Raw genomic sequence first — 15,095 nt, 5'->3', positions numbered from 1 at the left:
GCTCCCCTGCAGGAAGAAAAAACAAGAAGAACAAGGATCAGGATAAGCGCTTCTTAGGTGTGCGTGTCCCGATGACAATAAACTGATCTGACGGCCCACGAAGCTGGCGCCGCCAGCAACACAGTTAACACAATGTCATCCAAAGTAAGTTAACCGCCCAACAGTCCCGCTAGCTCACTCACTCTAGAAACGCATCTCAAGAAGAAAAAATATGTGACTTAACTGGCTGCAAAGCAAGAGGTCAAGATGAAGGAGGTGTATATTGAAGGGCTGAGTCGTTGGGAATTGGTCCATGTGATACACGAACTGAGGTTCATGGGATTTGTAGTTTTTTCATTGTTATTGTATCTGATTGGCTGATGTGAAATCTATAGTAAAAAATTGAAGCGTAATCGGAGCCTCCGGGCCTGACATCGAATTGTATCATTCGACCTTCGAAATTGATGAGAAATGTTTATGCCCTCTCCCCCGCATCCCACCTAACTTTTAGGGGGAGAATACACTTCTAGGGAATAAAACATACTCTTTCGGTCAGCACTGAATAAGTGGGACACAAGGACAGACAGATCAATGGATGGTTAGAACACTGACGTTTTACACTTTGCTGTATCCTTTCTGTTCCGGTAGCGTCATTGGGCAAAGGCTCTGTCACATCCTTCGTGAGATGCCTTCGAAGACAGTACTGGTACTCTCGCCCGAAAATCTAGATAACGTGAGATCTGAGGGACACGCATTTAGTCTGTAGTTAAAATTTCGACAGAGCATTTTCTTCACGCTGTGTTTGTCCCGCGAACAACGTTTCATCAGAGCAACGGTTTGGTCAACACTGCTCATGCTCCAGTTAGCAGTATTCTTTCTTCTAAGCATGCTCAGTTCGGTTCAGCCAGAAGCTGAGCATGCTCAATAAATCAATTCCTATTTTTCAGTGAGTGGTTTGAGGTGGGAGCTTTTCGTCTGCAGGCCTCTTTTACCTGACAAAGTAAATCGCTTTGATGAAGTAGTACTTCTGTTTTACAAATCCGACTCCTTACAAAACAGACACCAAGCTTTCACCTGCCAAAAGTTTCAAAACAGCCTGTTGGGAGATGTTTCAGGAGGAGCCAGTTCAGGTGAGCAATGCAGCATAAACAGTTACAATCTCATACAAACACTTAATAAAACGAACGAAAAGGTTTAAGGCGATGCTCGCAGCTATGTTATAAGCGACTTGGTCTGTACAATAGTTACATAAACCTTTATACCAAAACTCAGAATATCATTGCAAACTTGAGTCCTCTCTGGCTGCCTATATAAATAGAAGTTGAAATAGTTCGAAAATGTAAATCACGTGTTTGGTTCACATCAATACATTGGATTCGTGACACAAAGCTTCGGTGTGCCGTTTTCCATTATAGCTGCATGGAAGGCCTTGGTGGTTATAGATGTCTCGTTCATGCCAAATGTCTTCTGTGCTGTTTTTTTTTTTAATTGAGTGCAGTTGTTTATTGAGAGAGTGGTAGGCTAATGAGACTTTCTGAACCCCAGTGCATGAACGTGTTCAGCTGGACTCATGTATATGGTATTCGTCTTAAAGTGTATTGAAATTTTCGTGTGCAAGACAGGAGTACATCTACAATGGGCAGACTGAAACCTCAGTGCGAAGAACTAGTAAACTTAATAAGCACTGAGTAGTAGGATACACACAGGTTATAGAAATGTATAAAATGTCTACGGACACGGTGCTTTAGAAGTCTCCTTGCTCAGTAAAAAAACAATCTGGACGCTTTTGGTGCCTTTCATTGAGTTGATAAATTACAGCAGCGTTCTCATGTGTATCATAGCTCGATTAATATCCTCTTTGATTATGCCAGGGGACATATTATATCATGGCTTTTACTCTAGGAACGTTATAATTTTACCACCTTTCTACAAACCTGCATACAGCATCTATAAATAGGCACCAAACAGTACTTCTGGGGCTGGAACACTCACAAAGTTCAGTGTTTAAGGGTATTCACCAACGACTCTCCACTCTGTTCCTGCATCGGAAAGTCAGAATTTACTCATGTAAAACTTTTTCTAGCATGGGAAAGAAGCAGTGGTAAAGCCAGTAGGTCTCACCTACATAAAAGCTATTGGCGTTGGCAATGTGATTTTGTCATGTTGTACGTCAGTGTGGTTCCTGTTCAGCATGGCTAAAAGTTAGTGGCGTGGAGGAGTAGATTATTGTAGAGTTGTGGAGAGGAGATTTCAGTGGTAGAGTGTTGTGGAGTGGAATAGGTTTGAGTGGGTCGGAATGGATTGAGGTAGTGGGGTAGATTGTAGTAAAGTGGGGTGGATTGGATTGGGTAGAGTGGAGTGGATTAGATTGGTGTGGGTTCAGGTGGATTGGAGTGGTGGAATGGACAGGAGTGGGGTAGATTAAGGTGGGCTGCATTGGACTGGAGTGGGGTGGGTTAAGGTGAATTGAATTGGAATGGGATGGAGTGGATTGGGGTGGGATGGATTGATCTGTGGTGGTGTGGATTGAATTGCGGTACAGTCAGTGGATTGGAATACAGTACAGATTAGATTGGAGGAGAGCGGGTAGGATTGGAGGATAGTGGATTGGAGTAGAGTGGGGTGAGGTGGATCTGAGTGGGGCATATTAAAGTAGGGTGGGGTGGGTTAGATTGGACTGGGGTGTAGTAGGGTGGATTAGCGTGGGGTGCAATGTACTGAGGTGGGGTGGATTAGAGTGGGGTGAGTTGGATTGAGTGGGGTGAATTGGACTGGGGTGGACATGAATTGAGTGGGGTGGACTGGATTGGAGTGGGGTTTATTAGATTGGTGTGGAGTGCGGTGAATAGGAGTGGAATGGATTAAAGTGGTGTGGGGTGAATTAAGGAGGACTGGGGAGGATTAAGGTTAATTGGGTTGGAGTGGGATGGACTGAAGTGAGGCTGGTGGATTGGGCTGTGTTGGATTGTGGTGTGTTGGAGTGGGATGGGGTGGATTGTAGTGGGGTGGGTTAGACTGGAATAAGTTGGATTGTGGTGGTTTGGAGTAGGGTAGATTAGATTGGGATGGGCTGGGTGGATTGGATTGGGGTGGACTGGTGTGGAGTAGATTGTAGTGCATTGGTGTGGTGTGAATTGGGATGGAGTAGGTTGAATTGGGATTTAGTGGGGTGGCTTAGATTGGGGTGAGGCCGACTGGAATGGTGCAGGGTTGTCTGGAGTGGGGCAGATTGTTTTGGATTGGAGTGGGGCAGATTGTTTTGGATTGGAGTGGGGCAGACTGTTTTTGATTGTAGTGGGGTGGATTTGGATTGGACTGGGGCAGGTTCAGAGTTTGGCAGATTGTTTTAGATTGGAGTGGGGCAGGCTGTTTTTGATTGTTGTGGGGCGGATTGGATTGGGGTGAGGTGGACTGGATTGGTGCGGGACAGTCTTGAGTGGGGCGGAATGGAGTGGGGCAGAGTGTTTTGGATTGGAGTGGGGCAGACGGTTTTGAGGTTAGAGTGGGATGGATTGTACTGTGGTAGATTGGTTTGGGGTGAATTGTGGTGGTTTGGAGTGGGGTGAATTGGGTTGGAGTAGGTTGAATTGGGATGGATTGGGGTGAGGTGGACTTGATTGGTGCGGGCGGTCTGGATTGGGGCAGATTGTTTTTGATTGGAGTGGGCGGATTTCTTTCGATTCAAGCGGGTCAGACTGTTTTAGCGTGGATTGGATTGGAGTGGGGCGGATTGTTTTGGATTGGAGTGGGGCGGATTGTTTTGGATTGGAGTGGGGCGGATTGTTTTGGATTGGAGTGGGGCGTATTGTTTTGGATTGGAGTGGGGCGTATTGTTTTGGATTGGAGTGGGGCGTATTGTTTTGGATTGGAGTGGGGCGTATTGTTTTGGATTGGAGTGGGGCAGGCTGTTTTGGATTGAAGTGGGGCAGGCTGTTTTGGATTGAAGTGGGGCAGGCTGTTTTGGATTGAAGTGGGGCAGGCTGTTTTGGATTGAAGTGGGGCAGGCTGTTTTGGATTGAAGTGGGGCAGGCTGTTTTGGATTGAAGTGGGGTGAATTGGGTTGCAGTAGTTTGAATTGGTATGGGGTGGGGTGGATTGGGTTGAGGTGGACTGGATTGGTGAGGGTGGTCTGTAGTGGGGCAGATTGTTTTGGATTGGAGTGGGGTGGATTGTTTTGGGGCGGATTGCTTTGGATTCAAGTGGGGCAGACTGTTTTAGGGTGGCTTGGATTGGAGAGAGGCAGACTGTTCTGGTTTGGAGTTGGGCTGATTGCTTTGGAATGGAGTGGGGCGGGTTGCTTTGGAATGGAGTGGGGCGGGTTGCTTTGGAATGGAGTGCAGGGCCTGAAAAATCATAAAAAATGTTACTAGACCGGCAGGTTGAGTAATTTAAATAATCTACTCGACCTAACTGTAATGTACCTGACCCATAAACGGTTCTCAAATTGTGTGATCCTAAGCAAATAGTTTACAGAGTCGCCTTTTTCTTAATTCTCACATATGATTGCACCTTCAACTTTGTGAGCTCAGCATTTCTGCAGTACAAAAAAACCTCTTTTGTTTGATTAAGTAGACTAAAGTTTGCTGCATGCACCACAAGAATGTAGCCCACGTACCCATGAGGTCTAGCCCACATAACCTCGGACTTCTTTTAGTTTACTAACAACATTGCCATCAGGGCAGTAGTGTTTCTCAGTTTGCTTAAACACTCAATTTTAATAAATATATTACTAAACCATGGTGTGGTAACATATTGTCATCTACACACAGTAACTTTCCAAGAAATGTCCAAAAACCTCTCCGCTAACTTGCAGCTTTACTGATAAAACTATATAGTACATTACCAATTACCAAAATTGGGTTTCAGAAAACATATCCTTTGCACATCAACCTGTAAAGTATTCTGATTTGTTTTCATCCTATTAAAATATTTGTTCATCACACTGAAATATAAAAAAAGGGCTTTCACAACTACTGAAATATATTTTGAAATGTTTACACAGTTGACATAGTCATTTAAATGTATGTTAGGAAAAACCTGACACCCTATATCCTTTTATTTTACATTCTAAGCAGCAGGTCACACAGTTCACCTTACAGAGTCCTGGAACTCTGCAGTCAGAAGGAAAATTAATTGTAAGAAGAACTGACTTCTGACCTCTATCTGTGAACACAGAGCAAATGTGACAAAAGAACAAGATTTAAAGGCATCTTTTAATACTCCTCCACTTTTCAACTGAACAGAAAACTTGTTCAGTGTTAACTCGCCAAAAGGGACCAGTAAGTATTAAAAATAGCTGGACCTGATCAAATAAGACTCACCAATGCAAGTGGATTTTTTGAGCCCTGGAGTGGGGGCTGGATTGCTTTGGATTGGAGTGGGGGCTGGATTGCTTTGGATTGGAGTGGGGGGCGGATTGCTTTGGATTGGAGTGGGGGGGGCGGATTGCTTTGGATTGGAGTGGGGGGGGCGGATTGCTTTGGATTGGAGTGGGGGGCGGATTGCTTTGGATTGGAGTGGGGGGCGGATTGCTTTGGATTGGAGTGGGGGGCGGATTGCTTTGGATTGGAGTGTGGGCCTACTGTTTTGGATTGAAGTGGTGCTGGGGGTTTTGGACTGGAGTGGGGCAGGCGGTTTTGGACTGGAGTGGGGCAGCCTGTGGACTGGATTGGTGCAGCCGGTGTGTAATGGGGAAGATTGTTTTAGTTTGGAGTGGGGCAGACTGTTGGACTGGAGTGGGGCAGACTGTTGGACTGGAGTGGGGCAGACTGTTGGACTGGAGTGGGGCAGACTGTTGGATTGGAGTGGCGTGAGTCGGATCGTGGTATGGTGGATTGGAGAGGGGCGGGGTGGGGTTTACGGGATGAGGTGGACTGGATTATAGTACAGTGGATTAGATTGGACTGGCCAAATTCTTTTGGATTGGAGTGGGGCAGGCTGTTTTGGACTGGAGTCGGTCAGGCTGTTTTGGACTGGAGTGGGGCAGGCTGTTTTGGACTGGAGGGCAGGTTGGGGTGTAGCGGTGAGGCGGATCTGGGTGGAGCGGATTGGAGAGGGGTGGGGTTGGTTTTATGGGATGAGGTGGACTGGCTTATAGTGGGGTAGATTGGATTGGAGTGGGAAGGATTGTTTTTGATGTGGGCAAATTCTTTTGGATAGGAGTGGGGGCAGACTGTCTTGGATAGGAGTGGGGGCAGACTGTCTTGAATTGGAGTGGGGGCAGACTGTCTTGAATTGGAGTGGGGGCAGACTGTCTTGAATTGGAGTGGGGGCAGACTGTCTTGAATTGGAGTGGGGGCAGACTGTCTTGAATTGGAGTGGGGGCAGACTGTCTTGAATTGGAGTGGGGGCAGACTGTCTTGAATTGGAGTGGGGGCAGACTGTTTTGGATTGGAGTGGGGGCAGACTGTTTTGGATTGGAGTGGGGTGAATTGGGATGGAGCCGGTTGAGTTGGGATGAAGGAGGGTGAGTTGCGATGGAGTGGACTGGATTGGAGTGAGGTGGACTGGGTTGGAGCAGGGCAGTCTCGAGTGGGGCTGCTTGGAGTTGGGCAACTTGTTTTGAATTGTAGTGGGGCAGATTAGAGTGGGGTACATTTTATGGGATTCATGTGGGGCAGATTGTGTTGGATTTGAGTGGGGTAGATTTTTTATTATTGGAGTGGGGTAGACTTTTTTTTTTATTGGAGTGGGGTAGATTTTTGGAGTGGGGTAGTTTTTTTTTTTATTGTAGTGGGGTAGATTTAAAAAAAAAATTTTATTGGAGTGGGGTAGATTTTTTTTTTACTTTATTTTTTTTGGAGTGGGGTAGATTTTTTTTACTGGCATGGGACAGATTTTTTTTTTTTTTATTTTTTTTTTTTTTTTAACTGGAGTGGTGCAGAATTTTTGGATTGGAGTGGTGCAGATTTTTTGGATTGGAGTGGGGCAGATTTTTTGGATTGGAGTGGGGTGGGGCAGATTTTTTGGATTGTAGTGGGGTGGGGCAGATTTATTGGATTGTAGTGGGGTGGGGCAGATTTTTTGGATTGGGGTGGGGCAGAGTTTTTGGATTGGAATGGGGCAGATTGTTTTAGTTAGTGGGGCAGATCGGAATGGGGTAGATTATCATGTATTGGAGTGGGGCAGACTGCTTGGGATTGGAGTGGGGCAGACTGCTTGGGATTGGAGTGGGGCAGACTGCTTGGGACTGGAGTGGGGCAGACTGCTTGGGACTGGAGTGGGGCAGACTGCTTGGGACTGGAGTGGGGCAGACTGCTTGGGACTGGAGTGGGGCAGACTGCTTGGGACTGGAGTGGGGCAGACTGCTTGGGACTGGAGTGGGGCAGACTGCTTGGGACTGGAGTGGGGCAGACTGCTTGGGACTGGAGTGGGGCAGACTGCTTGGGACTGGAGTGGGGCAGACTGCTTGGGACTGGAGTGGGGCAGACTGCTTGGGACTGGAGTGGGGCAGACTGCTTGGGACTGGAGTGGGGCAGACTGCTTGGGACTGGAGTGGGGCAGACTGCTTGGGACTGGAGTGGGGCAGACTGCTTGGGACTGGAGTGGGGCAGACTGCTTGGGACTGGAGTGGGGCAGACTGCTTGGGACTGGAGTGGGGCAGACTGCTTGGGACTGGAGTGGGGCAGACTGCTTGGGACTGAATTGGGGCAGACTGCTTGGGACTGAAATGGGGCAGACTGCTTGGGACTGAAATGGGGCAGACTGCTTGGGACTGAAATGGGGCAGACTGCTTGGGACTGAAATGGGGCAGACTGTTTGGGATTGAAATGGGGCAGACTGTTTGGGATTGGAGTGAGGTAGATTGGATTGGAGTAGATTGGGGTGGATTGGTCTGGTTTGGGGTGGATTGCGATGGAGTGGAGTGAATTGGGTTTGTGTAAATTGAATTCTGATGGAGTGGGGTGGATTGTATTAGGATGAGGTGGATTGGATTGGTGCGGGTGGTCTGGAGTGGGGCAGATTGTTTTAGATTGGAGTGGAGCAGATTGTTTAGGTTAGCAGTGGTACAGATTGGTTTGGGGCGGATCGCTTTTGATTCTAGTGGGGCAGAATGTTTTGGGGTGGATTGGTTTGGATTCGAGTGGGGCAGACTTTTGAGGTGTTTTGGGTTGGAGTGGGGCGGGCTGTTTTGGGTTGGAGTGGGGCGGGCTGTTTTGGGTTGGAGTGGGGCGGGCTGTTTTGGGTTGGAGTGGGGCGAGCTGTTTTGGGTTGGAGTGGGGCGGGCTGTTTTGGGTTGGAGTGGGGCGGGCTGTTTTGGGTTGGAGTGGGGCGGGCTGTTTTGGGTTGGAGTGGGGCGGGCTGTTTTGGGTTGGAGTGGGGCGGGCTGTTTTGGGTTGGAGTGGGGCGGGCTGTTTTGGGTTGGAGTGGGGCGGGCTGTTTTGGGTTGGAGTGGGGCGGGCTGTTTTGGGTTGGAGTGGGGCGGGCTGTTTTGGGTTGGAGTGGGGCGGGCTGTTTGTTTTGGGTTGGAGTGGGACTGATTGGCTTTGTATTGGAGTGGGGCTGATTGGCTTTGTATTGGAGTGGGGCAACTTCTTTTGGGTTGGCGTGAGGCAGATTGGATTGGTGTGGGGTGGATTGTGGTGGATTGGAGTGGGGTGAATTGGGATAGAGTAGGTTGAATTGGAATGGAGTTGGGTGGATTGGGTGAGGAGGAGTGGATTGGGGCGGTTTGTAGAGGGGCAGATTGTTTTGGATTGGAGTGAGGCAGAATGTTTTCGATTGGAGTGGAGCAGGTTGGGGTGTGGTGGAGTGGCGTGAGGAGGATCGGGGTGGGGCGAGTTGGAGAGGGGTAGGGTGGGAGTTTACAGGATGAGGTGGATTGTATTATACAGTAGTGGGATGAATTGGGTTGGAGTGGGAAAGATTGTTTTGGATTGAAGTGTGCAAATTATTTTATATTGTAGTGGGGCTGATTGTTTTTGATTGGAGTTGGGGCAGACTGTTTTGGATTGGTGTGGGGTGAATTGGGATGGCGTAGGTTGAGTTGGAATGAAGTAGAGTGGGTTGGGATGGAGTGGGCTGAATTGGAAGGAGGTGGACTGGATTGAGGCAGGGCGGTCCCAAGTGGGGCTCAAAGGAGCGGGGCAACTTGTTTTGGATTGGAGTGGGGCAACTTGTTTTGGATTGGAGTGGGGCAACTTGTTTTGGATTGGAGTGGGGCAGATTGTTTTGGATTGGAGTGGGGCAGATTGTTTTGGATTGGAGTGGGGCAGATTGTTTTGGATTGGAGTGGGGCAGATTGTTTTGGATTGGAGTGGGGCAGATTGTTTTGGATTGGAGTGGGGCAGATTGTTTTGGATTGGAGTGGGGCAGATTGTTTTGGATTGGAGTGGGGCAGATTGTTTTGGATTGGAGTGGGGCAGATTGTTTTGGATTGGAGTGGGGCAGATTGTTTTGGATTGGAGTTGGGCAGATTAGAGTGGGGGAAATGGTTTTAGGTTGATGTGGGGCAGATTGTGTTGGATTGGAATGGGGTAGATTTATTGGATGGGGTAGATTTTTTGTATTTTTATTGGAGTAGGGTAGATCTTTTTATTTTTATTGGTGTGGGGTAGATTTATTTTTATTGGAGTGGGGTAGATTTATTTTTATTGGAGTGGGGTAGATTTATTTTTATTGGAGTGGGGTAGATTTATTTTTATTGGAGTGGGGCAGATTTTTTTATTTTTTATGGAGTGGGGCAGATTTTTTTTTTTTTTGTGGAGTGGGGCAGATTTTTTTTTTTTTTGTGGAGTGGGGCAGATTTTTTTTTTTTTGTGGAGTGGGGCAGATTTTTTTTTTTTGTGGAGTGGGGCAGATTTTTTTTTTTTGTGGAGTGGGGCAGATTTTTGTTTTGGTTTTTACTGGAGTCGGGCAGATATCTATATATTTTTTTTTACTGGATTGTGGTGGATTGGAGTGGGGTTAGTGGGGTGAATTGGGATAGAGTAAGTTGCATTGGTATGGAGTTGGGTGGATTGGGTTGGGTGATGAGGAGTGGATTATGGTGGTCTGTAGTGGGGCAGATTGTTTTCGATTGGGGTGGGAAGCAGAGTGGAATAGGTTGAGTTGGGATGGAATAGGTTGAATTGTGATGGAGCAGGGTGAGTTGGGATGGAGTGGGCTGGATTGGGGTGAGGTAGACTGGCTTGGGGCAGGGCGGTCTCGAGTGGGGCTGACTGTTTTCGATTGGAGTGGGGCAGACTGGATTGGTGTGGGGAGGATTGTGCTGGAGTTGGGTGAATTGGGATACAGTAGGTTGAGTTGGATTGGGTGAGGTGGACTGGATTTGTGCGGGACGGTCTGTAGTGGGGAGACTGTTTTGGATTGGAGTAGGGTAGACTGTTTTGGATGGGGTTGGTTGGGGTGGGGCGAAGTGGCGTGAGGTGGATCGGGTTGGAGCGGATTGGAGGGGGCTTGGTGGGGTTTACGGGATGAGGTGGTCTAGATTATAGTGGGGTGGATTGGAGTGGGAAAGATCATTTTGGATTGCAGTGGGGCAGACTGTTTTGAATTGGAGTGGGGACATTGAAGTGGGGCAGATGTTTTTGGGTTGGTGTGGGGCAAATTCTTTTGGGTTGGAGTGGGGTAGATTGTTTAGAATTGGAGTGGGCAAATTCTTTTGGAGTGGGGTAAATTATTTTAGATTGGTGTGGGGGTAGATAGTTTTGGGTTGGCGTGGGGATATTAGATTGCTGTGGGGTAAGTTGTGGTGGATTGAAGTGGGGAGAATTTGGATGGAGTAGGTTGAATTGGAATGAAGTCAGGTGAATTGGATTGGGGTGAGGTGGACTGGATTAGTGCGGGCAGTCTGTAGTGGCTCGGAACGGGGCGGACTGTTTTGGATCGGAACGGGGCGGACTGTTTTGGATCGGAACGGGGCGGACTGTTTTGGATCGGAACGGGGCGGACTGTTTTGGATCGGAACGGGGCGGACTGTTTTGGATCGGAACGGGGCGGACTGTTTTGGATCGGAACGGGGCGGACTGTTTTGGATCGGAACGGGGCGGACTGTTTTGGATCGGAACGGGGCGGACTGTTTTGGATCGGAACCGGGCGGACTGTTTTGGATCGGAACGGGGCGGACTGTTTTGGATCGGAACGGGCGGACTGTTTTGGATCAGAGTAGGGCAGACGGTTTTGGATCAGAGTAGGGCAGACGGTTTTGGATCAGAGTAGGGCAGACGGTTTTGGATCAGAGTAGGGCAGACTGTTTTGGATCAGAGTAGGGCAGACTGTTTTGGATCAGAGTAGGGCAGACTGTTTTGGATCAGAGTAGGGCAGACTGTTTTGGAGTGGGGTGGGATTGGAATGGCGTGAAGCAGAGTGGTATGGGGCAGATTGGAGAGGGTGGGGTTAATGGGATGAGGTGGGCTGGATTAGAGCGGTGGATTGGATTGGATTGGATTGGAGTGGAACAGACTCCTTTAGATTGTAGTGGGCAACTTGTTTTGGATTAGAATGGTGAAACTTGTTTTGGATTGGAGTGGGGCAACTTGTTTTGGATTGGAGTGGGGCAACTTGTTTTGGATTGGAGTGGGGCAACTTGTTTTGGATTGGAGTGGGGCAACTTGTTTTGGATTGGAGTGGGGCAACTTGTTTTGGATTGGAGTGGGGCAACTTGTTTTGGATTGGAGTGGGGCAGATTGTTTTGGATTAGAGTGGGGCAGATTGTTTTTGGATTGATGTGGGGCAGATTGTGTTGGATGGAAGTGGGGTAAATTGTTTTTATTGGAGTGGGGTTGTTTTTTTATTGGAGTGGGTTTGATTTTTTTTTTATTGGAGTGTGTAGGTTTTTTTTATTGGAGTGGGGTAGGTTTTTTTTTATTTTTTTTTATTGGAGTGCAGCAGATTCTTTTGTTTTTTTTTGTTTTACTGAAGTGGAGCAGATTGTTTTGGATTGGAGCAGATTGTTTTGGATCAGAGTTGGGAAGGTGGTTTTAGTTAGCAGTGGGGCAGATTGTTTTGGATTGAGTGGAGTAGATAATTTTTGATTGCAGTGGGGAAGATTGGTTTGGGGCAGATTGGTTTGGACTGGAGCGAGACAGACTGATGTGGGTTAGATTATCATGGATTCGAGTGGGGCAGACTGTTTAGGTTTGGAGTGGGGCAGACTGTTTAGGTTTGGAGTGGGGCAGACTGTTTAGGTTTGGAGTGGGGCAGACTGTTTAGGTTTGGAGTGGGGCAGACTGTTTAGGTTTGGAGTGGGGCAGACTGTTTAGGTTTGGAGTGGACTGTTGGAGTGGGGCAGACTGTTGGAGTGGGGCAGACTGTTGGAGTGGGGCAGACTGTTGGAGTGGGGCAGACTGTTGGGGTGGGGCAGACTGTTGGGGTGGGGCAGACTGTTGGGGTGGGGCAGACTGTTGGGGTGGGGCAGACTGTTGGAGTGGGGCAGACTGTTGGAGTGGGGCAGACTGTTGGAGTGGGGCAGACTGTTGGAGTGGGGCAGACTGTTGGAGTGGGGCAGGCTGTTGGAGTGGGGCAGGCTGTTGGAGTGGGGCAGGCTGTTGGAGTGGGGCAGGCTGTTGGAGTGGGGCAGGCTGTTGGAGTGGGGCAGGCTGTTGGAGTGGGGCAGGCTGTTGGAGTGGGGCAGGCTGTTGGAGTGGGGCAGGCTGTTGGAGTGGGGCAGGCTGTTAAACAATGGAGTGGGGCAGGCTGTTAAACAATGGAGTGGGGCAGGCTGTTAAACAATGGAGTGGGGCAGGCTGTTAAACAATGGAGTGGGGCAGGCTGTTGGAGTGGGGCAGGCTGTTGGAGTGGGGCAGGCTGTTGGAGTGGGGCAGGCTGTTGGAGTGGGGCAGCCTGTTAAATAATGGAGTGGGGCAGCCTGTTGGAGTGGGGCAGCCTGTTGGAGTGGGGCAGCCTGTTAAATAATGGAGTGGGGCAGCCTGTTAAATAATGGAGTGGGGCAGCCTGTTAAATAATGGAGTGGGGCAGCCTGTTAAATAATGGAGTGGGGCAGCCTGGTAAATAATGGAGTGGGGCAGGCTATTGGAGTGGGGCGGGCTATTGGAGTGGGGCGGGCTATTGGAGTGGGGCGGGCTATTGGAGTGGGGCGGGGCAGACTGTTAAATAATGGGGCGGGGCAGACTGTTAAATAATGGGGCGGGGCAGGCTGTTAAATAATGGGGCGGGCAGGCTGTTAAATAATGGGGCGGGGCAGGCTGTTAAATAATGGGGCAGGCTGTTAAATAATGGGGCGGGGCAGGCTGTTAAATAATGGGGCGGGCAGGCTGTTAAATAATGGGGCGGGGCAGGCTGTTAAATAATGGGGCGGGACAGGCTGTTAAATAATGGGGCGGGGCAGGCTGTTAAATAATGGGGCGGGGCAGGCTGTTAAATAATGGGGCGGGGCAGGCTGTTAAATAATGGAGCGGGGCAGGCTGTTAAATAATGGAGCGGGGCAGGCTGTTAAATAATGGAGCGGGGCAGGCTGTTAAATAATGGAGCGGGGCAGGCTGTTAAATAATGGAGCGGGGCAGGCTGTTAAATAATGGAGCGGGGCAGGCTGTTAAATAATGGAGCGGGGCAGGCTGTTAAATAATGGAGCGGGGCAGGCTGTTAAATAATGGAGCGGGGCAGGCTGTTAAATAATGGAGCGGGCAGGCTGTTAAATAATGGAGTGGGGCAGGCTGTTAAATAATGGAGCGGGGCAGGCTGTTAAATAATGGAGCGGGGCAGGCTGTTAATGGAGCGGGGCAGGCTGTTAATGGAGCGGGGCAGGCTGTTAATGGAGTGGGGCAGACTAATGGAGTGGGGCAAGCTGTTAATGGAGTGGGGCAAGCTGTTAATGGAGTGGGGCAGGCTGTTAATGGAGTGGGGCAGGCTGTTAATGGAGTGGGGCAGGCTGTTAATGGAGTGGGGCAGGCTGTTAATGGGGTGGGGCAGGCTGTTAATGGGGTGGGGCAGGCTGTTAATGGGGTGGGGCAGGCTGTTAATGGGGTGGGGCAGGCTGTTAATGGGGTGGGGCAGGCTGTTAATGGGGTGGGGCAGGCTGTTAATGGAGTGGGGCAGGCTATTAATGGGGTGGGGCAGGCTGTTAATGGAGTGGGGCAGGCTGTTAATGGAGTGGGGCAGGCTGTTAATGGGGTGGGGCAGGCTGTTAATGGGGTGGGGCAGGCTGTTAATGGGGTGGGGCAGGCTGTTAATGGGGTGGGGCAGGCTGTTAATGGGGTGGGGCAGGCTGTTAATGGAGTGGGGCAGGCTGTTAAATAATGGAGTGGGGCAGGCTGTTAAATAATGGAGTGGGGCAGATTGTGAATGGAGTGGGGCAGGCTATTGGAGTGGGGCAGGCTGCTAAATAATGGAGTGGGGCAGGCTGCTAAATAATGGGGTGGGGCAGGCTGCTAAATAATGGGGTGGGTCAGGCTGCTAAATAATGGGGTGGGTCAGGCTGCTAAATAATGGGGTGGGGCAGGCTGTTGGAGTGGGGCAGGCTGTTGGAGTGGGGCAGGCTGTTGGAGTGGGGCAGGCTGTTAACTATTGGAGTGGGGCAGGCTGTTAACTTTTGGAGTGGGGCAGGCTGTTAACTTTTGGAGTGGGGCAGGCTGTTAACTTTTGGAGTGGGGCAGGCTGTTAACTATTGGAGTGGGGCAGGCTGTTAACTATTGGAGTGGGGCAGGCTGTTAACTATTGGAGTGGGGCAGGCTGTTAAATAATGGAGTGGGGCAGGCTGTTAACTAATGGAGTGGGGCAGGCTGTTAACTAATGGAGTGGGGCAGGCTGTTAACTAATGGAGTGGGGCAGGCTGTTAACTAATGGAGTGGGGCAGGCTGTTAACTAATGGAGTGGGGCAGGCTGTTAACTAATGGAGTGGGGCAGGCTGTTAACTAATGGAGTGGGGCAGGCTGTTAACTAATGGAGTGGGGCAGGCTGTTAACTAATGGAGTGGGGCAGGCTGTTAACTATTGGAGTGGGGCAGGCTGTTAACTATTGGAGTGGGGCAGGCTGTTAACTATTGGAGTGGGGCAGGCTGTTAACTATTGGAGTGGGGCAGGCTGTTAACTATTGGAGTGGGGCAGACTGTTAACTATTGGAGTGGGGCAGGCTGTTAACTATTGGAGTGGGGCAGGCTGTTAACTATTGGAGTGGGGCAGGCTGTTAACTATTGGAGTGGGGCAGGCTGTTAACTATTG

At 49.5% G+C, this 15,095-nt stretch overlaps 1 protein-coding gene across 1 annotated transcript in view; it reads left to right on the top strand.

Annotated features, from left to right (window-relative positions):
- The first annotated feature begins 422 nt into the window (after window positions 1-422).
- LOC138281632 (oocyte zinc finger protein XlCOF6-like) overlaps window positions 423-15,095 on the top strand; it is a 338,330-nt gene continuing 323,657 nt past the window's right edge. The window contains exon 1 of the mRNA XM_069219620.1: window positions 423-1,109. Within this exon, the coding sequence (XP_069075721.1) occupies window positions 1,086-1,109 (24 nt within the window). The 5' untranslated portion in view covers window positions 423-1,085. The remainder of the gene's footprint in view (window positions 1,110-15,095) is intronic.

Source organism: Pleurodeles waltl, unplaced genomic scaffold (assembly GCF_031143425.1).
Source record: "Pleurodeles waltl isolate 20211129_DDA unplaced genomic scaffold, aPleWal1.hap1.20221129 scaffold_89, whole genome shotgun sequence".
NCBI lineage: Eukaryota > Metazoa > Chordata > Amphibia > Caudata > Salamandridae > Pleurodeles > Pleurodeles waltl.
Note: the sequence above shows the minus strand (reverse complement) of the source record. Positions and strands in the feature narration are given on the sequence as shown.